At 37.7% G+C, this 24,666-nt stretch overlaps 1 protein-coding gene across 1 annotated transcript in view; it reads left to right on the top strand.

Annotated features, from left to right (window-relative positions):
* Nucleotides 1-24,666, top strand: part of TSHR (thyroid stimulating hormone receptor) — a 45,375-nt gene that overhangs the window by 10,417 nt on the left and 10,292 nt on the right. Inside the window, exons 2-7 of the mRNA XM_053945271.1 lie at nucleotides 983-1,054; nucleotides 4,223-4,297; nucleotides 13,802-13,876; nucleotides 14,950-15,024; nucleotides 17,766-17,843; nucleotides 18,826-18,894. Of these exons, the coding sequence (XP_053801246.1) occupies nucleotides 983-1,054; nucleotides 4,223-4,297; nucleotides 13,802-13,876; nucleotides 14,950-15,024; nucleotides 17,766-17,843; nucleotides 18,826-18,894 (444 nt within the window). The remainder of the gene's footprint in view (nucleotides 1-982; nucleotides 1,055-4,222; nucleotides 4,298-13,801; nucleotides 13,877-14,949; nucleotides 15,025-17,765; nucleotides 17,844-18,825; nucleotides 18,895-24,666) is intronic.

Raw genomic sequence — 24,666 nt, 5'->3', positions numbered from 1 at the left:
ACTCTATTTCTAGAGTTTTATTTCTTGTATGCAAGTTCCAGAAGCTTGATAAGTCTCAAGATGATAATATATTTGGCTATGTAAATCAAATATAATTGTAGTAATCAGATACTTGGCATTATGAAACAAAACAGAATCAGGAAATCATCCTAATTTGTTTATTTCTTTTTGCTCTAACTGTTGTTAAATAGCAGCTAGGGGAAAAGTTTATCATTGTTCTTGATTATTCTTCAAACTGTTCATTGACTAGATGTTCTGTAAGTGTATTCCCAAACTGTATTGGAAAACCAAAGATTAAGAACCACAGGTTGCAACTGTAAGTTTAACAGCTATCATAGGCTGATTTTCAAAAGCATTTCCTCCTTTCTTATTTAGAGGAGTGAGACTGCTGGAGAGTCATTCTGGTAAGAGCTTGGCTGTTGATAAGTATCTCCCTCAAATATTGCGGGTTTTTCTGAAATCTCCTGCAGATGGGTAAGGTACATGCCACCCCCGCATCAGACGTTTGAGGAGGAAGAATGTACTATTTATTACAAAGAAAATGGAGAATTCAGGGGAGGTAGTTGCAATTGCTCTAATTCAATTTAGGCTGACATGCTGGAGTTTCTTGCTCAGAATGAAGGATGGGATATCATTGTGGAGCCTGAAATGATTAAAAGAATTCTCTTTATACTTCAATAACTTCACTGGGCAAATATGTTTTGCTGGCCATGCTCTGGAGTTTTGGAAGAGCCATCATCACCACCAACTCCAGAGTTCTTCAGAGGGATGATGCAGAAAGCTGCAGTTTAGATTGATGGTACACACCAAACAAAACAAGACACATAATGAAACAGGAACAGAAATGAGGCAAGGATGGCAACACAGAGAAAAGGCAAGATAAGTACAAAAATATTAGAGCAGAGCTGAAGCTGTGTAGGACTTTTTAATCTTAAATTGTAGTTACCAAAGGATATTAACTGCCAAATTTTTGTTTCTCTAGGAGATTTTTGGAGACTCATCTAAGAAAAATTCCAAGTGATGCTTTTTCCAATCTCCCCAACATCTCTAGGATGTAAGTTCTGTTTAGTTTCTGATACTATTCTTTTAAATTTTTGTTAAAAATTAATCTCCTTCTCCAAAATTCTGTCTTTGTGTATAAAAATTTGTGAAATGAAAATATTAGGGCAACTTTGCTACCTCACCACTTACATTTTAGAACCGAAGGTAATAATTCTATTGTTTACAACATGAACCAGTTATAGGAAGGCATTCTGTGCATTTGTGAACAAGACCACTCCTCCTTTATTGAAGCTGATGTGATAAATAAAGCTATAAAACATTTTTTTTTTAGTTTGCAAATTACAGGGAATCATTTCACTCATAACAAATTTACATATTCAGTTGCCGGTCCTGGCTAAAAATTTGTTTCCAGCTGCCAGCATGATTTGTAGCACAACTCATTGGAGACCAGAGGCATTTCTAGACTAGAGATGGACTTTCACCAAAACATTAACATTTGTGTGATGTGACAGAGACTTCCGTTGTGTCACTTCCTTTGTGTGCAAACACATGCATGGATACAGCCCACAGAAGCAGAACCAGCTGTGTCTACATTTGTCCAATTGAAGGTGGCTGTGTTAAGGAAACTTGCCTGTCCCGACCATCCAGGAGCCACTCTGAGAGTCACGTTCACACCATTACCAGCTGGACCGCACATTTCCCATAGCATAGTCTCAGATGTCCAGATATTTTAATGGTTTCATCTTGATTCAATAACTAAATAACAAAATAGCCCAAGTTTGGTGCCTCCAAGGAGGGACCCCGAACAAAGGAATCCCTGGGGTTTTACACCCTCACAATTTAAGTGCCCCAGTGTCCTCAGCTCCTGCTGTGTCTCTGAGTGTGTCCCTCACCTGGCTGGGCCAAAGGACCTCGGGCCCTTTGTTATGCAAAGGGTCAGCACCAGTTCATGGCCCCTGGCCTCGGACTCGTCCCACCCAGAGCTCAACCTGCATCTCACACTGCAGCTGCAAACCCAACTACCTGCGCTGAATGGATTCCTCAACAGCTGCCCTTGCACTGTACTGCTCATTGATGTCAGCAGTCTTGAGAAAAAGTTGTCTCGCATTTGTTTGTTCTTTGTCGCTGGCCCACAATCTGTGACCCTGTGCATGTCTGTTTGATGCAGTGAATTTCTCTGCCGCCTCACAACTCCCTCCCCAGAATCAGAGCCGTGTAATTTAGAAGGGACCTCAGGAGGGCTCTAGTCCACAGTCTGCTCATACAATCCAACCAGAATGCATAGGGCTCTAACTCAACCTGCTGCTCAGCTTTATCTGTGGCCACTGTTAACTAATTAAGCTACCTCATTAAGCAAAAGGCCCATTTTTTTTCTTGTTCAGCTTTTTATTTCTAATGTAGCAATAGGAATTCTTCTTGCCCTTGATGTCCCATGAAAGTCTCAATTCTATATGAGCTTTGACTGAATAGCTGAGGATTACCATTTAAGAATTGATGAAAAAGGACTTTGGGAGAACATGGTCTGCCTATTATATTTAATAGTTTCATCCAAATATATCGAAATAAAGACTTCCTAAAATCCTTTTAAGTAATTGTTCTTGGATATCTGCACATCTCAGTTTAATCAGATAGATGGGGTATTGTTTGGGGTTCTTTTGGAGAGGGAGGAATATCCCTCACATGATGTATAGTATTATATATAAAAAGGATAAACTTAGTTTAGAACAGAGTTTGATTCAATATAAGGGTGTCAGTCCTCCTTTAGCTCCAAAAGCTGCACTGGCAATTTAAATTTGAATAGTGTCAATGCCCATTTGGATATTTCTTATAGCATTACTACTACCACAAAACATGAACTCCTACCCTCTTGATATAAACTTCAGGTTAGGGAATCAGTACCCGTGTTTTAACAACAACTTTTATGTGTATGTCTTGGCCTCTAATGTACCACATGTCTCATTTGCCTCTTCCAGCCCATAATTTCTGTGCAATGAAAACTGTGCAATGAAAATTACCAGATCATTCCTGGTTTTGCAAATTCATCTAGAAAATGTTCTGAAGTTTCAAAAGGGGAATATATACTGTGTTTACTGTTCAAAATACAGCAGTTCATTTTTCTATATGGTGTCTACTTATATGATTTTCACAAATAAACATGTTTTTTTTTATCTGTACTGAATAGAAAATTTAGTTGTCCTCTTTATGAACCTTGTTTAAACAAAAATTTTAGCGCTACAATTTCTCTTAAATGAATTCACTCTAGATAACCAGAAGTAGAGATTTTTTCCTCCCTGTGCTGCTTTTCCACATGAATGAGAGAAAAAAAAACATTTTAATTATGTGCTTAATTGCAAAGCTAATTGTCAGAAAGGCATTACTGAATAAAAGAAGTTTTATAGGATATTCAAATGCAATTGAAGTTTCTGGTTTACACTCTTAACAAGGCAAATACACTACATCTTGGTGTAAGGGCTTCACCTGGTGTTTTCTGCTGACTTAAGGACATATTGAACATTCCGTATTTTTAAGGTCAAGCATAAGGAACATTTTTTTCTGGGTTTAGGATGATACTTTGGGGTCACATTCATGAGTATCTCACAAACACCTGGTCTGTAGCTCCTCAAAGTGTTTTCTCCACTGCTTCTCCACACAAAGGAGCATCCCACAGTGCTCTCTGCCAGCCGCCCCATGTAAAGCCCAATTCCCCTGTGCACCCTTTCCTGTGTAACACAGTGCCTTTCCCACCCTGTGCACACTGCTGTCCCACAGCCAATGCCAGCACACAGCTCCCCACACCTCGCACGGATCTGCACCTCCTGTGCTTCCCAGTGCCAGCTGATACAGCACAGCCTCAACTCAGTTTCCACTGCCTTACCTGCTCCTGGTTGTCCTCTCCTGAAGTGCCCCACATGTCACCAAGCTGCTGTCCATCAGCAGCAGAGGACAACAGGGGCAGCTGATGGGCAGCAATACAGGGGATGCTGAGGTTAGAAAAAAGCAAAGAAAGGTGGAGAGAGGGAGAAGGAAAAAAATAAGGGCTGGGAGAGGGCCTTGTGGCTGGTGCCAAGTGTTGAACTGATTAAAATCCTGCTCTCTTTCTGAGTGTCATCATAGCTGGATGAGAAAAATGATGAGACGACAAATGAAGTGGCACGATGGGCACTAGCTGTGGCTCCTCAGTGTCTGAGACCTGTTTATTTTTCTGTTTGCTGGTGTTTAGTTACATCTCTATAGATGAAACACTTCAGAGTCTGGAGGCCCATTCCTTCAACAGTTTAAGCAAAGTCACTCACATGTAAGTACTGTAATTTAATTAATGAATATACTGATGAGATAAATTTGGAATGTGTGGAAATAACATACATGATGATGTTCATAATTCCTGAGTCCTACGTAGCAAAATATTCTTTTTTCATTTCCTTTCTCCATAACGTGGAGTGAGTCAGTCTCTTTTTTGAGCTTATTTCATTGTGCTTGTTTTCCATACATCTTTTTTGTTTCCTTCTGTATCTTCCCATACAAATTTAGGTAAATGTAGTGAGAAACTAGTGGGAGTGCAAAATGAACTTGATGTCAAGTTGAAATAAAATGGCAACTAAGAATTATTTATGTCAATTTACTGCAGGTTAACCAGTCATATAAGCATCAGATATAAAATCAGAAGGACCAAAGCACAAAGCAAAATGGCACTAGCTGGAGACATGAAGAATAAGTAATCATTCTGAAAGTGCACTAGTAAAATGAAGATTGTTTATATGGTTATTAAATGGAACAAGAATATTCTGGAAAAAGGCTTCTGGAAAGTGTTTTTGCACCTTTGTGTTCTCATGTTCTGACCAATCCACACCAAGTGACACTCTAAGGGCAGTTACAGAACTGGTGGGACACATCCAGAGAATTCTTGTCATCCATCAGGACCCTGTCAAAATGAGAATGTAATGTATTGAGTAGAGAGCTCCATAGGACCCATCCCATATCTGGTACTCTTCCATGTTTCCATTACTGATCCAAAGGAGGGACTGGGAAGTGTGCCACTGTTGTGCTCAGCTGAATTACAGTTTGGCGTATTTCAGAGATTTTTGTTTGCAGAGGTTCCATGGGAGAGCACCATTGGTCATCATAGATCCAGAACACATGGTCAGAGAGAAAAGTCTTTTGTGTCCAAAAGAAAACATGCCAGAGGTAGATTGATTTTTTAAGGTTGCAAGAGGTGAAAGCTATCACCCATTTACACACTGATGTTTGAAAAAGTAATAATAACGTTAAAGTAGATTAGATGAGACTCATGTCAGCCTCTAGGAAATATATTCCTATGGCTGGTATAAATAACACTAGAATTGTTTTCCTGGAGACATTTTCTTTGCCACTGCAGGCCTTTAAGGCTGTGTGATCTGAAATTCCATAGATCTATTTAATCTTCACGCAGAGAAACAGATTGAATTAGATGATGGTTTAACACTGCTGTATTTTCTATGAATTTTTTTTCCTTTTACTTTACACAGTGTGAATCAGAAAGACAAACACAGTTACAGCAGAAAAATATAATTATTGTTAATGAAGATAAAGAGAGAAACTAATGCTGGAAAGTGTAAGTGAGTCCTTTAAGAGAACATGAACTTGACTGGCATATCTAGAAGCAGACTCGAGGATCCTGAGATCTACTTCAGGCCAACAACATGCTCCAATAGTATTCCTGAGTTTCACAGCAAGGCTTTGGTGTGATATCAGTACTTACCTTTGGTTATAATATCATTTCCTATTCTGTAGATATTTTTTTCTAAGCCTGTCATGTCCATGTTCTCTCTTCCTCTTTCATAGTTTTTGTGTCTTTAAAATTTCTTGTTTAACACAAATGAACATTTAATGAAACATTTACTGGCAGCACATTTTATCAGCGATGAATAAAGCACCTGCCACTATGCACTACAAATTCCTCATATGGTACTTCTTTTGTGGCTCACCTTATTAGAAATTAAAGATAAAATGCTCCAGAAAGCTCCAAAATCACACCCACTCCAGCCCCTAGGCCTGGATGTGTTGTCCATGACCAGGAAGCTGCAGGTCTGTGCAGGAGTCAGCAGAGTTCACAGGCACCCACTCTCATGTCACCCCTGGCACAGACTGTGGGGAGGGCGTGGAGGGAATGTTTCCTGCTCCACTATACAAGGGTATGGTAGTGTGGGACCCTTTGTATTTCTCGTAAAGCACTTCCAAGAGAAACTGTAGACAGACATACAAGATAACTTTTTTTTCCTGCACAAGAGCCAAAAATATTACACAGGACAAGACATCAGAACTCTGCTCACAAAAGTTATAGGAAAACCCCAAGACTTTGCAGATAGCCCACAAAGAAGGGCCACCTCTACCACTTAAAAGTGCTTACCAGGTTTATAAAATCTGCTTGGAAGTAAGGTACATGTATAATTTAATCAGGGAATATCCAAGCGTCTGGCAAGTTAGACAGTTGCATATAAGATGTGAAAGAAAGCAATTTATAGATTGATAATTTTTATGAATTGTTTCTATAACTCCTGATTTGTTAAAACCTATCACTGTTGAGTTTGATTTACTTTCCAAACAGCAGGATAATACAGGGTTAAATTTGTAACTTGTGCTATACATTAATTTAATGTTCTCAATTTACATAGTATTTTTAAAGTATTATTGCTAAAATAATACTAGATTAAGATTATTACAAAGTATTTTAAAGGAGGTTGATATTAACAGTTTTGAAAAGTCATTTCGCAGAGTTTTATTTTTACAGCTTGTTTTTCTTTGAACTTTCATAAAGTGCAGCTTTATGTAAATAATCTTTTTACCCTAACTGAAACTTATACACACAGTTTCATTCTCAAAACATTTGTTTTTAGACATAAGAACTTTTCAAGAGAAAATTCAGTGTTTGTGGAAGGGAGAAACTAATGCTTTGCTTTAAGCCAAGTGTTATGTGAATAGGCATCCTGTGTTCATCATGATCTGCCTGCCAAGCTTCGTTAGTGCACTTCAGCCTTGATCTTTAGCAACCCATTTACACAGTCCTTATTTGGTACACATGCCTCTGTCCTGACTTTCTGTTCCTTCCAGACCTCAGCTCTTTAGGCATAGGTCATATTTTTATATCTATGCCTTTCAAGTACTGAGCAACTTCTGCAAACTAAGCATACTGACCACCTGCTGTATTTCAATGAGCCACATCTCATTTTGCTGGTAATTAATGGCAAAATTTCCACTCTATGAAGATGTAAATAAGGAACAAACTTCTGTTTTTTTCTCCCCTATTGTGTTAAATTGGTCTCACAATGGTTTCTTGTTTCTTCTTTTTGTATTTACCTTTTTTAAGTACGTCTGTTTACGAATTTGGATCTCTCTCATCAATTACATAAGCATGTATTTTTTGTAATTGTAATTGTGAAAGGATCTGATTAACAATCAGTGTCTCTGTGTAGTTGCCTTTCTAGTAGAACTGAAGCTTGGTAACATTACACTAAATAAAAACCTGTTGTAATTAGGTCTCTCTTTCTCAGGGAAATATTCCTGCAAACAGAACCTAAGAACCTCATTCTTTCTTTTCCTCCTTTCTCTGTGTCTTGGCTCACCCTCCCCTGGTCTCTCCCTACTCTCTTCTCCTAACTCATAAAGCATTCTCCTCTTATACAACCATATAAAAAGCCCTCTCAGCATTTGGGAACGAGGCCAAAGGTTATGGTTCAAGTGGCTTCTCCTCATATATGTGACATCATTTGGAGAGCTGGTGGGGGACCACTCTGCAGCTCTGCAGTGAGATGGAGCCAAGGGCCAGAGCAGCCCCACCATCCTCTGGGTGAGGGCTGCACTTCTCTTGGACAGCTCCTGATGCCAGGCCACGGGATACGGCGCTGCAGGAAGAGGAGAGAAGCAATTGGAAAGGAGAACTGAAGATGCTTGTGGGGGAGTGCTGTGTACCTGCAGTGAATTTCAGAGCTGGGATAAGTGCTGTGCAAAAAAATCTTGTTCAAATCTGCAGTCTGGAGGTAGGGAGTAGACTGTTGGGAGCCTAAGCCAGTTTTCTGGTGCCAGTGGTGCAAAGGCTTAAACAGGTGCATGCAGATGAAATAACATGGGTGGTTTGGCTGCAGGGGGAGAATAAAACATGGAAGTAGATGTACAAGTGAGAGAAGCTAAGGTAGCTACTAAGTCTCAGAAGGTAGAGAGGGGGACCCAGGTTATTACAAGACAATGAAAAAAAGCTTATTTAAAACATTTCACAATTGCTGACCTGGATATCCTTAGTCTTTGTAGGTATCTCAGCATAACATGGTTATATTGCTACTCTAAAGCCAGATTTCCAATTTCTGAATTCTGGACTTAAAGAGACTCAAGAATGTATCAATATTGCAAAGCAGGTATGAAAAACACATGTGGTAAACAAAATTTAGATTCCACTTAAATATGTAAATGTTTGTGCTTCTTTTAATGTTATCAAATTCAGACAGAATTTTAAGTAGCATATTAACCTTTCTGAAAGTTAGCTGGCAAACATATGTCTCAATTAATTAATTAGCCTAATATTTGAATAGTTCTTACTATTAGTTTCATTTTTAGATTCATTTGGATTTGAAAGTAAATATAGCTTTGCAACTAAACATAAGCTCATAGTTATTTGCAAGCCTTGACACATATCTTTATATCATCAAGTGACTTTCTCTGCACATCCATTCTTGATGTGATAAAGTTTTTTGTGCATTTTCATTAAAAAGGAAAAGTGAATTGCTGTTCTTGGACAGTCAGGTGGTGACTTGATTATGAGCCTAGTACATTTTAAATTCCTAGTCTGAGTGCCAGAACTAAAATTTCAAAATTGAGTGTCTTTAAAGCACAAAGATGCCAGTTTTTAAATGGTTTCTGTACTTACAAGAATAGAGTTTGTACAGCAACTTTGAATACTTTTGTAAATACTCCACTAATAATTCTCTTAGCTTGTGGGTAAGTAGCAGTGTACCTTTTTTTTTATGAGCATCTCTAAGTAATTTCAGTTAGGACTGCAAAGTGAAATGTTTGTTCAGGGCACCTTTTGCCTTCTTGCATCAATGGTCAACACAATGCCTACTAACTGCCTCAGCTTTTCTGATATCTTAAAAGCACTTAATGCCCAGAAGGACTCAGAATTTTAACACTGCTGTATGCCATGGTTGTTCTATTTGTAGAGTGTGTCAAAGCTGTGTTTTGACGCACAAAGGTTTGTGTGTCAGAAGTAATTTAAAATCAGCTCTCACAGACACTTAGATTTCTGGGAACTAGCTTATTAGGCATTTTAAGTATACTTTTTGGATTTTTCTGCATTTTAGGCAGCTTAAACTACTAATAGCTTTCTTAGACCTGCTTTTCAAAGAACCGTAGCTTTTTAAGTTCACAAGTTTCAATATTTTCAACTCACCAATTCATAGAAGATAAATTACAAAAGTGCAAACACTGCTTAATGAATTTACTGATAATCAACTTGCTCTTCTATCTTTATGGACCTTTTGGGATTAATCTTTACACCACAACAGTCTTTTGATTGCAGTTTGAAAATTAGAGTCATATAATATTTATGTGCCTTTGAGTATATTACTCATGACTGATTACTGTAAAAGAAATTATGAAATGCAGTTTGTCCTGTTAATTGATAAGATCAGAACTATTCAAATATCTTTCCTCCTTACAGGCTTAACTTCATGGGCTCCAATATTAATGGAGCAATAGAGATCCTTTAAATCTGTGATTTTAGGGAGGAATTCCTTCCAGTACTCTAAGACTAATTATGTTTGAGTACTTAAAACAAGGACAGCAGCACAGTTCATGAATGGAAATGAATTTGAAGATCTGTGGGAAGGAAAAGGTTGGAAAAGAGAAGATTGGCAAGAAGAGAGAAAAATAAATCAGATCAGAATTGTTTTCTTTCAGAAACCAGTCTTGCACAGAGGAGATGTTAGAAATTAGTGTCAGAGAATTCATGTATCTGTGTTTGTTTTGGTTATTTTTTGTCCACTAAAGAAGTGAAATTTTCTCACAAGATAACAGAAAATTGTAAAAGACTTTAAAGCATTCTTCTTATAGACTTGGGGCCTCTTTGTAAGCAGGGAAAGGAGATAAGAAGTGCGGAGATAAGGCCCCCTTTGATATGTAAGGCGGCACTCAGGCATCACTGTGTTTTGTCCCTGCTAATATGAGCCTAGCAGTCTATGTGTCTGTCCTAGTTTAGGGCAATTTTGGGAGAAAACCTCCAGGAGGAGCCTCCAGAAAGCAAACCCCCTAAGGCCCTTCCCCCACCTGGTTCGGGAAGAATTTTCTTAGAGAGAAGTGGGAAAAAAAACCCTGTTTATTCAACAAGCAATAAAACAAACAAACAAACAAACAAACAAAACAAAAAAAAAAAAAAAAAAAAAAAAAAAAAAAAAAAAAAACCCAAACACCAGATGACAAAACTCTTTCACTGCTCTGAAGAGATGACAAATTCAGAAAGTCTCTCCTGGGAGTGGTTGCCCAGTTCTCGGTCTCTGGCACTGGGGATGGCTGCTGCAGGTCACAAAATTCAGGCTCTCGGTGTTTCTTGGTGTTTCCCAGGTGCCAGTCTGGAGCAGGTTCAGATGATATTCAGGAAAGGGAAGGGGAAAAAAGAAACAGGATAAAAATTGGACTGCCTAGCTAAACTAACTGATGAGCAAAAGCAAAAGCAAGGGCAAAGCAAAAGCAAGCAAGCCAAGCCAGCCAAGCCTCTCCTAGACACAGGCCATGGCGGGAGGTGAGCCGGCTGATAACAAGACAAAACAATCCTTCACTTTCAGAGTCAGTCCTGAAGGCACAGAACATAATATCAGGCATGAACAGAACACACGACTGGGGCTACAAGCACAATAACGTCATCCTAGGACATTGTCTCTAGTTGATGTTTTTGAATCCTTCAGCCAGCAAGATGGTGGAATAAAGCTACTCTTTGCACTTCAGCTGTATGTCATGGTCGTCTTGGTGTTTCCTACATTTATCCACGGCACACAAGATCTTTCTCTTTTTCATCCAGATAAAATGAGAGGCCACATATTCAGGCCAGTCAAATGCAGGAGGCACATTTGACTGGACTAGAAGTAGGGAAAATTGGATTTCCGTCCTCATTTTTTCTTAAGTGTAACACTCACTTTTGTCAAATAACCTTTTATTTTTATACCTCTCTCATCTGTTTTGACTAGACACTTCTAAGCCTGGCTGTCTGCTCCACAATGGCCCTTTTCTTCCTTTTGGGCTTTAAGGCACCTCTGCAATACAAAGTGTATGATGAATTGCAAGTATAAATACAGTATCTATTAAAGCATATTTCTTTTTTAATCCAAACATTACCAGTTCAAGAAAATTGAACAGCAGGGATATAAACCTTTTCCCAGTGTTTAGTTGAATCATATTGATTCCCTCACTCACATTATTTAAGATTTTCTCTCATTACTGTGCTGTCTCATCTGGCTGTTTAAAATATTTTATTCCCAGATTAATTAGCTTTTCATTTGCCTTTTTTAATCAGCAAATGTCCTCTCATGGCCCAATTACTTAATAAATCAAAATTGTCTCATTGCATTATTTTGTTCTTTTAATTTTAGTACCATCTGCTGATTTTGAATTCTTATTTCCAGTACCCTCATCCAAATAATTTAGGCAGAATACTATGAATAACAACAAACCAAAACCTGAAGACTCTTTGATACTCCAATGCATTATCCATTTCCAGGTTAAAGGCTGAACTGAAGACTCTCTTTCCCTGGAATATCCTTGGTCCATAGAGGATTAGCAGGCCAGGAAGCTCACAAGTCCAACATTTTGAAAGCAGTCAGTGATGGAAAAAACATGTCAGTTAATGTTTATGAAGCAAATTCCACTGTTGGGAATGTGATAGCTACATAACTAATAAAATAATTGAAGAGAAGCAAGAAACTGACACTGAGAGGATTTCTTTTAAATACAGAAACACAGCTACAGTTCAAAGTAGCTAATAGATATGAATAGTTGAATGTAGCACTACAGTAGCAATACTAGAGCAATTAATGACATCAATTTAACATGCAAGTAAAAGGGGAATCCTCATTTCCCTGCAGTGTTTTAGTAAACAGAGAGAAAACTGATGTCTTGAAAAGTGAAGCAGAACTGTTTTGTCAGTAAAACAATATATGGAGAGATTGAAGTATTTGTACCAGTGTCTACATAGTGATTTATCTACTAACGTCTCTCTCTTTTCTCACTTCTATTTCTCAGACAACTTATCTGGGTTGATTTTATCCCATTAAAACAATTCCAGAGCTAGAGGTAGTTTTAAATCCCTATTTTCTGATTCTTATATTATATGGGTTACTTGGCACACTTAGGCCATGGTAAATTAAATACTACTGGTTTCTGCCCATTGGGTAGCAGCACTTCTCTGACTGACTTAAGGCTGGAAGATCACCCACATAATCTGCACCACCATGCTATCTAAATCTATCATCTTTATAAAATTTCCCTATATAAGTACCTAGAAATGTTTTCTTCAGACCCATTGCTCTACTGCTAGTATCAGAAGGAAGCCTAGCACCATTTTTCCATATAGTTTCTATTTTAAGAAAGGCTGAGAGTTGTTTCAGCAGTTTTATGAGACCAGTGTCTGAGCTGATTTAAGGTAAACAAATAGAAGCAAACATGCAAAACCATCCATATCCTTCTGGAATCAGTAAAGAGTCCAAGAAATTAAAAGTCTCCATGTGATAGGGGAGGGCTTTTTTAACTAAAAGATGAAAATTGGTAGGTCTATTGAATCTACATCAATACTGAGAATTTTGGCAGAGTCTGCTTGGTGCAGCCAGACTGCTGACTGTTGTTATAGATAGAAAAGAAAGAAATCTGCTAGAAAACAGAGAAATTAGAAATATTGAGGGAAATTGCACTATGGGAAGAGACAAACAATTCAGAAAAATGAGGAAGAGTAATGACTCCAGGCAATGATGGTGGTGGCTGGAGGGGCAGCAGCCTCACCAACACACCTACAGAAAGCACCATCATGGCCATAGCTGTGATTAGTGTCAGGCTGGTTTTTCAACATGTGCTGACTAAAAAGCCATTTGCAGACCAAGCTGTCTCTTGGGTAGAAGTGTTTAAAGACTGAACTGTGGACAGAAGATATAAGGAATGAAATCTATGTTATGTCTTGCCTTGTTATATAGCAAAGAGATATGCTATCCTCTATACTGCTGGGCACGGCTATGTAGTGATTGCTGTGTCCATTTCAAGTCGCAGAACAAAGTTGATTTAAGTGACTGAGCCATCTCTTGATGAGTTCAAGATGAGTAAAAGACACAGGAAAAAATAATACAAAATACTGTCAGACCCATGAAGAAAGTAAACAGAAAAATTGTACATAAAATTATAAGGTGCATAAATGGTTGTAATTTGATAGGATTATTATATACAAATACTGAAGGTTTTACTTCTTTTTAATCAACGTTGCAGACACAAAACCCTCACCATGTGCAAAGTAATAGCCATTACCACAGGGTATTTGTTTTGTTTTTAGGACCATGCAGACAAAGGATCCATACTCAAATCTTAGGTACTTCTTATCCCCTTGCTTCAAAAGGCCAGTGCCCAGGATGGCACGTATCCAGATGACAATGCATCATTGTAAGATTGCTCTGCTCTTGAGCTACTGCTGTCCAGTACAAAAAGCTTGTTGCAGGAGTTAGGTCCCTGAAATTTCATTTTAACACTGCTGATTTCTGTTGTGATACATTATTAAATATTAATTATCAATGTTCCTCCCTTTTTACAGTGAGATTCGAAATATTAGAAACTTGGATTACATAGATCCAAATGCCTTTAAGAACCTCCCACTTCTGAAATACCTGTAAGTATTCAGTAACAGATTGGTACTTAAATCTCACAGATGACTCTTTACATTATAGCAGTTTTGTTAGTTTGCATTTGATTTTGGAGCTGACTGCCCTATTCTTCCCTGTTGTTTATTCTAATGACAGAAAGCCAGCAAGGGCAGGGGTTGGAACTCTTACTGCTTTTGTGAGAAAGGAAAATATACTCACAAATTCATCAGTACTTTTCCCATCTGTCTTATCCATTAAATATCTAGAACACACTAATATTCCTTAGCAAAATTCCACAGCTAGCTCTTTTCTTATGATAAATGCTGTCTTACACTACTTTTGTAGGAAATAGTGGGAAGAAGGGACACAACAGATATATATGTCTTTAGTATTTACTACACATTTACACAGGGTTTTAAAGCATACCTGTCAGCCAAATGTGAAAAGCTCACCTGTAAGTACCTGATTTCATATGAACTCTATGGCAGAAAGAAATCCTGAAAATTTACCATGATTTTCTAAAAAAACTTCTGTGATTTTTATGAGGTTTTTCCTATAGATGTGAAAGCAATAAAAAAGAAAGTAGTAAAAAAATCCGTTTCGGGAGAATAGTTCTAAAACTTGAGAAATACAGTTATTTTTAGTCTACAGAAGTTCATAAAGAAGGAGCTTTAAGCATTTCACATTTTAAGACAGTTTCCCTTTTTAGAGCTATATGAACAACTCTTAGCATCAATGAAAGATAGAGGATTCAGGGGCCCAGACTATTAACTGAAGCGGCCTTAATGTCTCAAGTTAAAATAAACCAGAGTTTTAATTATTTTCTTCCTATTAACCTCACAAGATGCTTCCCTCTGCAGATCTGTTTGGCTGTCTTATTAATACATGTTCTCATTTTTTAGATTCTATAATTTATCATTAGTCTGGCATTTTGAATTTTTTATATAGTTCTTGCATCCTTCTGTTTTGGACAGCTGATTATAAATGAATTGATTGACAATAGAGAGCATGAAATAACCATCCTGCTCTGTTGAACACTTTAAATACATTGTTGTTGTTCAGTGATGCAGTAATTCTTTCTGTTTCTCCTCTCTTTCAGTGGTATTTTTAATACTGGACTCAAAGTATTTCCAGACCTCAACAAAATTTATTCATTTGATGTGAATTTTTTGCTGTAAGTATCTGTCCTCACAGCTGGTTAGAATATTGCCGTCCTCAGACCACATGAAAATGTATAATGAAGGTTTCTGGTTTTGAGAAAAATATCATTTAAGTCTGACAAAGTGGTTTTCCTCAAGCAATATTTCAATGATCATTAGCACCAAATCTAGAAAATGCCAACTCACCTAGCACTACATGTTTGACCTGAATTGGAGGTCAATTCATGAGACATGGCACACAGCACATACACAACTTCTACGGGCCCTTTGCTTTTATTTTGTTTTTGGTTTTGCAATGGCTGTGCAATGAATTAATATGAAGTCAGAATAGTGTGACACATGGGACCTGAGCTGGCATATACATCCCTCTAACATCAAGTCATCCTATCAAAATTCTTCTAACAAATTTGTGCTGGCATGGTGAAGACAACTGCAGAACAACTTCTTGAAGAGAGAGAATGAGAATGCAAATGGGGGCAAGGAGGTCTCCCACTATTTTCCTTAGAGGTATTTCAGAAACAAAAATAAATCAAATAAGCAGGAGTTTCTTGGTATTTAAAAAGCACAGACAATATCCACCTGTGTTAATCTAAGTCAGAATTTTGGGTTGTAATCAAGCTGAGGAGGAAGAATACTGCAGATGAAGACTTACAGGCTGACACAAGGTAAAAGTATCTTGGTCACTTCTTGGTCCCAGAGAGGAGTTAGAAATCTTACATTGTAGCAGTTTTCAGCTGGAACAGGCTTGAATGCTGGATGGGCTAGGCAAAAGGCAATTAAAAATGAGAAGTGTTATGTTAGAAGGTGATTTGTAAAGATGTGATTGATGATCCACTGCAGGCCTTGTTTCAGTGCTGCTAAGCAGTGTTTTTGGTCAAGAAGGGTCATTTCCCACTGCATTCATGGTCTGCCACTGGTAAGATGAACCTCAGAGCAATAGAGAAATGCTGCTTGTTTTGCTAAAAAGTGTAGACCTGTAGGAAGCAATGAGAACTTCCCTTCCAAGGATCTTCTGAGACCAGAAATAAGCTTTGTTCTAACACACATTGATCTTGGCTGTAGGCCTCCAAGATTAAAACCTGAGTCAGTCAGAGCTCTGAGTGAGGTGTAGCTACATCTTAAGAACTATTAGGGAGTTTCTCAAAGACCAGAAGGGCTTCAGATTAGATTGAAAACTCTGCTAGATCTATTTCTACATAGTAGAGAGAACCAAGAATTGAACAGCTAGATGAAACAAAGCAGTTTATACAACCATCTGTGTTCTTACTTCCTACTAACTCAGTGCCTTTCTAAGTGACAGAAAGCCAAATATTGTTTTACTTCTGCCTTGATATTTTTTAATAGCAGTAATTAACAAAAGATAAATATAGGTCTTATATGTTGCACTGAGTTTTTAAAGAATGGACCTGTACTTTCAAGAAAGATAGTTCTATTATATATATATTTCTAAATATTGCTGTTCAATGAAAGAATTTTTGTTTCTTCCATCAAGAAAAATGCTCTTGAAAAATAATAGGTTTCTAAATAATTAATAAGGTATAGTTTGGGGGAAACCAATTCATTATATTACTATTTGCCTTTGAGGTCAAGCAACTTACAAGTAAACATTTATTTAGAAAAAAATGAACCAATCTGCAAAATGTCAAACCCAAATAACTTGTGGTGGAAACCACCTATCAGGGAAAATTACTTGGAATGAAAATGGTTGTAGTCTGTTCAGTGTTAGCACATATATATGCACAAATGTAGCACAGAAAAGGAATTAAGTTATTTCTGGCACATGGGTAATTGTTAGGACTTCTCAGCCCGTGGACTTTATGCATGAGCCTTATTAGGCCATACCTAATCCATAAGCTGGAGAAAAAGAAACCTTTGCACAATATTTTCATTCCCAGACTATAGTATTATTCAGAAAAAATCAGAAAAAAGGCAAAAATTTTGCTCTGCCTTTTGTTTCTACCAGCTTTTTCCTCTCTTCTTTCTCCAGTTTAGTAACAGTAAATCTCTTTAGTTTTCCTTTCTCCCTTTTGTTACAACAGAATTTTGGTGTGAAGATACATAGTACTTACTAAGAATGCAGAGTAGGATTTAAGAAAAAAGTATTTAAGAAATGAGTGGTGAAACACTCCTTTGGACAAGAGGTGATAAGAATCAGTAAGTTATTTCCCTTACTACTGAAAGAGATGTGCTAGATGCACTTCTGTAAAGTAAAATGCCTCTGTCCTGAATAATGTATTATTGGACATCTTATTTGAATTTAGAGAGCAGGATTTCAGCTCTAAAGCCATGTGGGTTGTTCAATTGACACTGCAGCTAATGTTTACTCACTCTGCTAATTCTCTGGCTCACGAGACCAGGGACCTGTCTGTGCCCTTAGCCACTATTATCACACAGGCTGGCACACCCCACCAGAACTACAAAACCCATTTACCTCACAAGCTGTCTTCCTGGGTGCTGGAATATGCTCAACTTTTTCATTCTACATGTATCTTCTGGCCTTAGATGTAACTTAACAGGTTATTATTTTAAACTTATTTATTTGAATAAATAAACTTAAATTTATAATAGAAGAAATATGGCAATGTTATTTCTTTTATAATATATTGATAGTAAAGTACATTTAAATTAATTTATTTAAATAGTTATGTTTTAAACTTCTATTTATTATCAAGGCAGAGAACAATAATAACAAAGCTGTTCTCCAGATGCTCTGTTGGGCAGATGTTTGATTGTGATATTTTGTCTCCTTTTTCAGTGAAATTGCAGATAATCCTTATATGACTTCAGTGCCTGCAAATGCTTTCCATGGGCTTTGTAATGAATCTCTAACCCTGTAAGTTCTTCCAGTTTAAGGCACAAGGCAATCACCTCTCTGGTAATTGCCTATGGGAAAATGTTTAAAAATAAAATTACTCCTGTCCTACTCTCTAGTAGTTTGTAACAGAGAAACATCACAGACAGACAGACAGACATATTCTAGTTTGCATAAATTCTGTACTTTGACAGCTATTTGAATCAGTCCTGCTCCTTTCTTTAAACTGGCTTGACTAAAGTAGTTTTTCTATGATCCTAGTGTCAGTGAATGTTTATATTTGAAAAAAAATCAAAGGAGAAAGTCTGCAAAGTTCTCCCCCTGTAAAGCTTCATCAGGGTTATAATTGTGTCTAACTTTTTTTGCAACCTGAGTGGTACATACCATGGAAACTAATGGATGGCAAACATCAGAAGAGTCATATTTGGAAGAAATTTTTAAAATAAAGTTCAGTAATGCAAGTCAGTCAATGTGAGCCACAAGAAAGGGCTGATGGAAGTAAAATTACTATAATGAGTTATGACCTGAAGTGGGAGGAAGAGCATTAGAATGCGAACAGATGAATTCTAAAGAAATTATAAAAAAATCCTTTTGCTCTAAGGGAGTAAAAGAACGAATTCTAAAAATTTAAGGCATGCCTGATAGTAAGATCAGACCTTTTTTGCTAGTTAGTTCCTTTAGCCTTCCTTAATCAATCCTAGCAGGATTTTGTTTCCTTGCTTTTAGTTTAAGTGTGGGAAAATTATAGCAAAGTGGTTTAGTCCATCATTGCTGTAAAAAGAGGTAGATAGCACACATGCCACATGGTATCCTTGATTTAGGTGCACTCAAGAACACTTCTGGGCATGTGTTTAACCTTGCACAATAACTACTGCTTCTTCAAGAGATTAAACTAGCCATCCATAAATGTGCTGTTGCAATGAAAAATGATGCATAAGATGTTAGGTATTCGTGTATTGAAGCAGGCCAGAATACACTGATGTAATTTGTTCTTTGCTTGCAGTAAACTCTACAATAATGGTTTTACCAGTATTGAAGGCCATGCTTTTAATGGGACAAATCTGGATGCTATGTAAGTAGCAAGTAATTCTGTTCTTTCAGAAGAAAAAACCCAAACTTCTCTGCTGATTTGAGGCTCTGAAATACATATTATTTTAATTACTTTAAAGGAGCCAAGAGAGGATGTTAATTTCAGCCAGCAGTAACAGTATCATTCCTTAATGTCTTTTGCAGTGTGCTTGCATTTAGTATGTATATTATAGCTCAGAAATAAAATCACAACAAGTAATTCCATTGTGAGTCTTGTTCTGGTTTGAAGCTACAGTAAAACTTTGTTTGATCAGTACCTTTTCTAAGACAATTTAGAAGATAATTATGCTTTTTTTGTTTTTTACAAGACTGATTGTGTTAGTAAGTGTAGCACTGATAATGGTAGCAGTTTTTTCACAGGTGTCACCTACCTGCAAAAAAGAGAGTGGTGTAAGGTGCTGGGAGCAATTCAGAGGAATCAGCCACTTACACTGGAAATGAGATGCACATCTCAAAAGCATGAATCAACCATTTCATATTTCCCTGCAACTTTTTATTGTATTTTCTGAAAAAATAATATTTAATGGGTATTTACACCATACCCAAAATCATCTGCCTCAATCATTAAGAGAGAATAAATCTCAATTCTAGAGACTCCATTCACTTTGGCAGAGCTTACTCTTGTCCTGCAGAGGCTTGACTGAAAAGTCTGTCACTCTCATGAGTAAAGAGATTTCTTCATTTCTTCATCGTGGGCTCTTAAATTAACCATAGAGACATAAGGATAGATATGATTATTTTTAGTACTTTATTTTAAATTAGGCTTAAATTCTATAAGAATTCCATAAGAGCATCCTTCACATGATCCTAATCTTTCCAAACTGCCTATTTTAGCTTAGCAGCTAGCTGGACTTAAAGTCTGAAAGGTTTGAGTTAAACCAAAGATCTGGAATAGATCTGATTTTATTCACACTAGTTCAGTTTCTTTGAACTTTCACATGAAAAAGGAAGTTTTCCATGATGACATAGTGCTTGTACTAGTGCCCACAGAAATCACAAGATGTAAAATATGGCAAAAATAAAGCCAGTGTCTTGACTGAATCCTTCTAAGCTGCATGCAGCAATACTCAGAAACTCTACAAGCCTTAGCCAATAGATGAACTGTGTTGGCTCTTGACAAAACACGGGTTGGACACTCTTTTGTAGCAATTTTTCTTTATGCTTCTCTCATAGAATGAAGGTGCTATTGCTTCTGTCTTCTTTGGAATTCTCCTTTTTATTTAAAATCAAAGGAAAGTGTAGTTTTAGATGATCTGGAGTCCTAAACATCTGCTTTATTGAACTGGGAAGGAGAGAAGCAGACAGCACATACTAGCCTCTGTAGATACTGTTTATTTATTTTTAGGAAAAAAAAAATGTAATTAGTATTCTTTAAAGATATATAAGTATTTTTTAAGGCTAAGAGTAGAGGGCTTTACAGAGACATCTGGACAGACTTGAGAGCTGGGTGATCACCATCTATATTAAATTTAACAAGAACAATTGCTGGATTCTCCATCTGGCATGGTGTAATCCTGGTTATACATACAAAGTGGGAGGCTGGAGAGCAGCCCCACAGAAGTAGATCTGGGGGTCCTGGGCACTGGCAGGTTGAGCACAAGCCAGCAGTGCCCTGGCTGCCAGGAGGGCCAGTGTTGTCCTGGGGTGCAGCAGGCACAGCATCACAGCCAGGCAAGGGAGGGGATTGTCCTGCTCTGCTCTGCACTGGGGCAGCCTCACCTCAAGTGCTGGGGGCAGTTTTGGGTGCCACAATATGAGCAGGATATCAAACCCTTAAGTGTGTCCAAAGGAGAGCAGCCAAGATGGTAAAAGGCCTTGAGGGCAAGACTTATGAGGAGTGGCTGTGGTAACTTGGCTTGCTCAGCCTGGAGAAGGGGAGCAGGAGGGGGAGATCTCATGGCAGCCCACAGCTTCCTCAGGGGGGGCAGTGGAGGGGCAGGGGCTGATCTCTCTCTGGTGACCAGTGATAGGAGACAAGAGAACAGAATGAACCTGCATCAGGGGAGGTTCTATTGGACATTAGGTGAAGGTTCTTCACCAAGAGGGTGGTCAGTCACTGGAACGGGTTCCCCAGGGGAATGGTCACAGCACAGAGTTCAAATTGCATCTGGATGATGGTCATAGTTAGGATTTTGGTTCTCATTGTCCTGCAAGGTCTAGGGAGTTGGACTCCATGATGCTTATGAGTCCCTTCCAACCTGATATGTTCTACAATTTATGATCCTAAGTGAATCCTGGCAGAGACTGGCCATGATGCACTAGTCAATCAAATTTAAAAAGAAAAAAAAACCCAACAAACAACCAACAAAAACTAGACTTATGTTCATGGGTTTATCTACCAACAGCAAAAATGGTTTATTACAATAAACACTTTTCTCGTAATTAAATCATATGACATTTACTTGGAGCAGAGCACTATTCTAGATGTACAAGGCAAACGAGAGAGCTGAACATGAGTGGTAAAGACTTTATCTGTTTTATAAATTATATTGAAATTTCTAAACTAATTTTCTGAAGTAGTTTGGTTACCATATGACAGGATAAAGTATAATTTTGCTAAGTGCAAGCTTGGAGATTTGTTGTTCTAGCAGCAGCATTAAGTTGATGTAAGAAGCAAATACTTCATTTTCTCTATTCTGACATTTCTAATTTGAACTCCTGTTTATCTACCACTGTATAGTGAAGGAAGTACCTGTTTTTCTCTGGGTCTGATCCAAGAGCATTTGAATTTAACAAAAATAGAGCAAAAATAAACTAACAGAAAAAGGGTGAGGGAAATTTGAATGTGTTTTGAATTGCTATCTCAAGGACAAAAATAAGTAAAAAAGCAAAACAATCAAAAACAATAATAAAGTTTTGGCAAATTATTAAAAAAACTTCATGTTCCATCCATAAATCAGAAGACATTTTGGGAATCTTGGAGACTATCTTTTACTAGGCATCATGCCTTTCTACCACTCTTGCAGTATTAAAATGCCTATGTAATTAAAGGGGGCCAAAAAAATAATGCAAGTATAGGTGAAAAACCATGGACAAAGGTTTTGCATTATCATAATGAATAATAGCACTCCCTAGTTGATCTTGTCATCCAACAAGGATCAATGTTTAACAGCAAACCACAGTATTGCTGTGTAAGTTTTATAAGGGAGTCAGGAACCAGGAACGAAGGGCTGAATGACACTTTTACTGAAAAGCATTCATCTGACACTTGAATCCATCATCTTAACCCATCATTAAAGTCCTAAACTGCATCACTCCTGCAAAGTAGTGCTGCTGAACCAATGTTTATTTCTGTAATGTAACTGGTGAGGAAAGAAGGGTTTTAAAATATATTTTCAGCGAATGGCAAAATATATATGTGATGAGCTTTTACAGATTTATCTAAATTACTGAAGTGGAAAGTGTGAGATCTCAAAATCTAATCACAAAAATAAACTCCAAAAGAATATATTTACTTTAGTACACACTTTCAGGGTTCACTTATAATGCTTGGCACAGCTCAGAGATAAGATAAACAATTGTGTGGAAAAATCATTTGATGAATCCTTAGTACTGCTCACTTGGATCTTTTTTGCCTGTTCTCCCTTTCTTTAACCTTCATTTCATAACCCAGCTGGATGCATATGTTTTACATAGTACTTGAAATGTCCTGTTAGTGTTTTGTGCCCTCAGAAGGTCCTGCTCAGCATCCTGCAGTTATGTTGTTTTCTGGTGTGGTTGAGGCTTAACACAATAATTTTCCTACTTACTCCTCACCCTGAGTCCATAGAGACTTAGACACAAGTATAGGTGGTTTACTGCTCTGACTGGATTGAAAAACGTGAAAAACTGCTTTCATTTACTTACACCACTACAAAAACATCAGCATCTCCTACACCAGATTCTGCACTTAACTGCTACAGATTTCCTGCAGTTTGCACTGTGGTTTTCATGTGCATCTTCTTGCCATCCACCAACATCCCAAAATTCTGATTATTCTAGTGTCCCCACTGAGACTAGATATTACACATCAACTATGTGATTTCCAAAACTCCACAACATGGAGGAAATTGTTTAGACATGTTGATACCACTGTTGTGATTTTTCTCTTCTGCAGGGAATTTAAATGACATTCTGTATCATTTAACTATCAGTAACAGCAGGATTAATGGCATTTTCAGAAGGAACTGACTCTAAATAAGCTTTTTTGGTCAAATCAGTATTTACCAAAGCCTTATTCTTTCCATCTAAAAGCAGTACCTATCAAAATAAAAGGGCCTAAGCAACTGAAACCAATTAGCATCAGGAAATTGTACATTCTGATGGGCTTGACTCATTGATGTGAAAACTGGCAGCTAACACTGCAGCCCCTCCTTAGTAACACATGGTTCTGTACTTCCCAAAGTCTCTAGCTGTTTCTATTTGTAACTTTGAAGATTTTTATCTGGCATATCAGCTATTATATTTCAGGTTTATTAGTCACTACGGCACTCAAACATCAGGGGAAAATATTTCAAAATTGGACAAGCAATTAAGTGGTTGTATAATAGTGTCTAGTTACTATAGCAGACAGGTTTTATTAGGTTAAGCAGGTTTTTATGTCCTTCAACACTACAACTTAGACGTTGAATTCTTGGATTAATTCTTAACCACTGCTCTGGTTTTAATTTTTGTATTCATTTTGCAGACAAAATCATAAAGAAATTTGCACACTAAAGGAAATTATCAGAACAATAGTGTGCCATTTACAGAATATGAAAATCAGTTCTCAGAAAACACAAACATCAGGTGATGCTAGAATGCCATATATTAATAAAGAATGAAAGCTTATTTCAAACAACAGCTGAGAAGGTGATGTAAACTATTTTCCTCTGTAAGAAACAAGGCTTAAGGCATAAGTAATGTCCAATGAGTAACATGCCAGAAGCATTACTTGGCTCCCTAAGACTTTCTGTTATGTAACCCAGATCTCATTTCTTACTATGGGGACCAATATAAGCTTATATCCCGTGAATGTTATGAAAAATTTGCCAATTACTTCAACCAGGACAGGATTAGAATATTTACTTAATTTTTTCCACACTACAGCTTGCCAGCTGGGCAAGGGAAGGGATTGTCCTACTCTGTTCTGGTGTGGCCTCACTGTGAGCAGTTTTGGCCATAATATAAGAAAAGATATTAAACTATTAGAGTGTCCAAAGGAGGGGTGGGTGGTGAAGGACCTTGAGGGGATGCATGAGGAGCAGCTGAGGTCACTTGCCCTGTTCAGCCTGGAAGAGACTGAGGGGAGACCTCACTGCAGTTACAACTTCCTCACGAGGGGGAGGAGAGGAGAGGAGACTGATTTCTTCTCTGTGGTACCCAGTGACAGGAGGGAATGACCTGAAGTTGTATCATAGGGGTTTAGGTTGGATGTTAGAAAAAGGTTCTTCACCCAGAGGATGGTTTGACACTGGCACAGGCTCCTCAAGGAAGTGGTCACAGCACCAAACCTGACAGAGTTCCAGAAGTGTTTAGACAAGAGGCACATGATGTGATTCTTGGGGCTGTTCTTTGCAGGGCCAGAAGTTGGATTTGATGATCCTTGTGGGTCCTTTCCAACTCAGAATGTTCTGTGACTCTGTGAACTTCACAGACACCGTCTGACATCTGTTGTGACCACCTCCCTGTTGCACTTTTTATCTTACTAGCTACATCACAAGCTAACTTGTCAATGTTTATAATGGGGTACCAAACATCCCACTCTTTCCTGCTGTACTTATAACAAAACTTTGAT

Source organism: Vidua chalybeata, chromosome 6 (genome assembly GCF_026979565.1).
Source record: "Vidua chalybeata isolate OUT-0048 chromosome 6, bVidCha1 merged haplotype, whole genome shotgun sequence".
NCBI classification, from domain to species: Eukaryota; Metazoa; Chordata; class Aves; order Passeriformes; family Viduidae; genus Vidua; species Vidua chalybeata.
This window is presented reverse-complemented; position numbering and strand designations above follow the sequence as displayed.